Here is a 1,636-nt window from a genome sequence, read left to right as displayed (position 1 = left end):
CAGGGGGGTTGCACTAGATGATCTCCAGAGGTCCCTTCTAACCCCTGCCATTCTGTGGTTCAATGGGAAATACAAATCTGAAGTAGCTTATGTAATTATCAATTTCTTAAACACGTGACTGTAGTTCAGAGAAAAGGTTTTAGATAGAGCCATGCAATTTATCTTGTGTAATGATAAAAAAAAGTAGGCAATACATTGAAAATAAGTACATTTGTGCCCTCATGATGACCCCTAAAAAGCCCTCTCTTTCTCGCACTACAGGTTTTATCAAAACGGTGCAGCAGGAAGATCACGTGTGGCATTTGCACAGGCAGTTACAGCACAGTTCTCACGTACGGAGAGCAAAGCTGCCCAACAGCTCCCATCCAGGATGCAGAAAACAAAGTAACAAACTGCCTATTTCTAATGTGACACTTGAGCTGAGTGCACTGGGAGATCTAACGAGGAAAGATAAAAGCATTCAAAACCTAACTAGGATGAGCAAGCTCGCTGTGTTCATGACAAAGTGTATACACTTTTATCATAATTACGCTAAGGGGCAGAGCAACGGCTTCCAAAGAGAGAGGCCAAAGGAAAAAAAAAACCCCGAGGTCTTTCAGCATGTGTTTCAAAACACACAGCCCCACGCCAAAGCCTCACTAAGCTCTTAAACTCATCCCCTTTGTCCGAGTCTTTAACTGAGCCTTCGCTAACTCACAAGCTCAAACTTGGAAGGAAAGCAGAGTAAGAAGGTGACTTGCATTTCTCATGGTTGCTTCACATACTTCTATTCTGGGCACAAATCAAAGATTGAAATTCAATCTGTAAAGATTTCATTTATCCCTAAAACAAGCAGCAGGTACTTTGCTACCATGGCGATGAACAGTTAAAACACCTCCATCGCTCCCGATTCTGGAAGTGTAAAGCAAGGCTTGGCGCAGACAGTGAACAAGCAGGCTGGCACCAGACACGTACCGAGCTCACACTTAGAAAATGGTTTGCAGTTTGCTGAGTGTTGCGGTTGTGCAAGACCTGGAATAGGTAAACACCAAACGAACAGAGAAGTTGTGCTGTGTGCATTATGCACACACGTTACTCTGGTCCTGTGCCGAATTTGTAAGATGAGTTGATTGGTCAAGGGATCCCAACATCATGGCCATAAAACTGCTTGGGAAACCTGCTTGACTGGCATATGTGTGCTAACACCAAGAGTGTAAATACTCAGCTTCGGAAAGCTAAGCAGGTTTTATCACATTTTTTATTTTAAATAACAAAGTTCCACGTTAAAGTTCAAACCCCCCCCCCTTCCCTTTAAAAGGGCAAACCATTAAAAAGATTTTTTTATAAAACTAAAGCTAACGGCAGCTGAATCTTTGACATCCAACACGTTTATGTTACAACACATGTACTAAATTAGAAGGTACAAAGAGTTTTCAAAACTGTTCCAGACTGTCAGGCTGATTTTGACTTTTTTGGACTAACCCCACCATCTTCAGCTGACTTCTCTGCTGGCCTCTTCTTCAACCCTTTCATTTTCCGGGTCTGCAGTTTACCAAGATCTTGCTTCTGCATGTGGATTCGACCATAAGTGCTACCGAACACATCATGGGAGATATTCTTTTTCTTCTTCGGCTGGAGGGAACGAATGATTTTATAC

General features: G+C 42.5%; 1 protein-coding gene across 1 annotated transcript in view; it reads right to left on the bottom strand.

The window, feature by feature from the left end:
* Positions 1–1,208: 1,208 nt before the first annotated feature.
* The window catches only part of RPF2 (ribosome production factor 2 homolog (S. cerevisiae)), a 12,461-nt gene continuing 12,033 nt past the window's right edge, over positions 1,209–1,636 (bottom strand). Inside the window, exon 9 of the mRNA XM_010134229.1 lies at positions 1,209–1,611. Within this exon, the coding sequence (XP_010132531.1) occupies positions 1,432–1,611 (180 nt within the window). The 3' untranslated portion in view covers positions 1,209–1,431. The remainder of the gene's footprint in view (positions 1,612–1,636) is intronic.

Source organism: Buceros rhinoceros, unplaced genomic scaffold (assembly GCF_000710305.1).
Source record: "Buceros rhinoceros silvestris isolate BGI_N320 unplaced genomic scaffold, ASM71030v1 scaffold18734, whole genome shotgun sequence".
Classification (NCBI taxonomy): domain Eukaryota; kingdom Metazoa; phylum Chordata; class Aves; order Bucerotiformes; family Bucerotidae; genus Buceros; species Buceros rhinoceros.
This window is presented reverse-complemented; position numbering and strand designations above follow the sequence as displayed.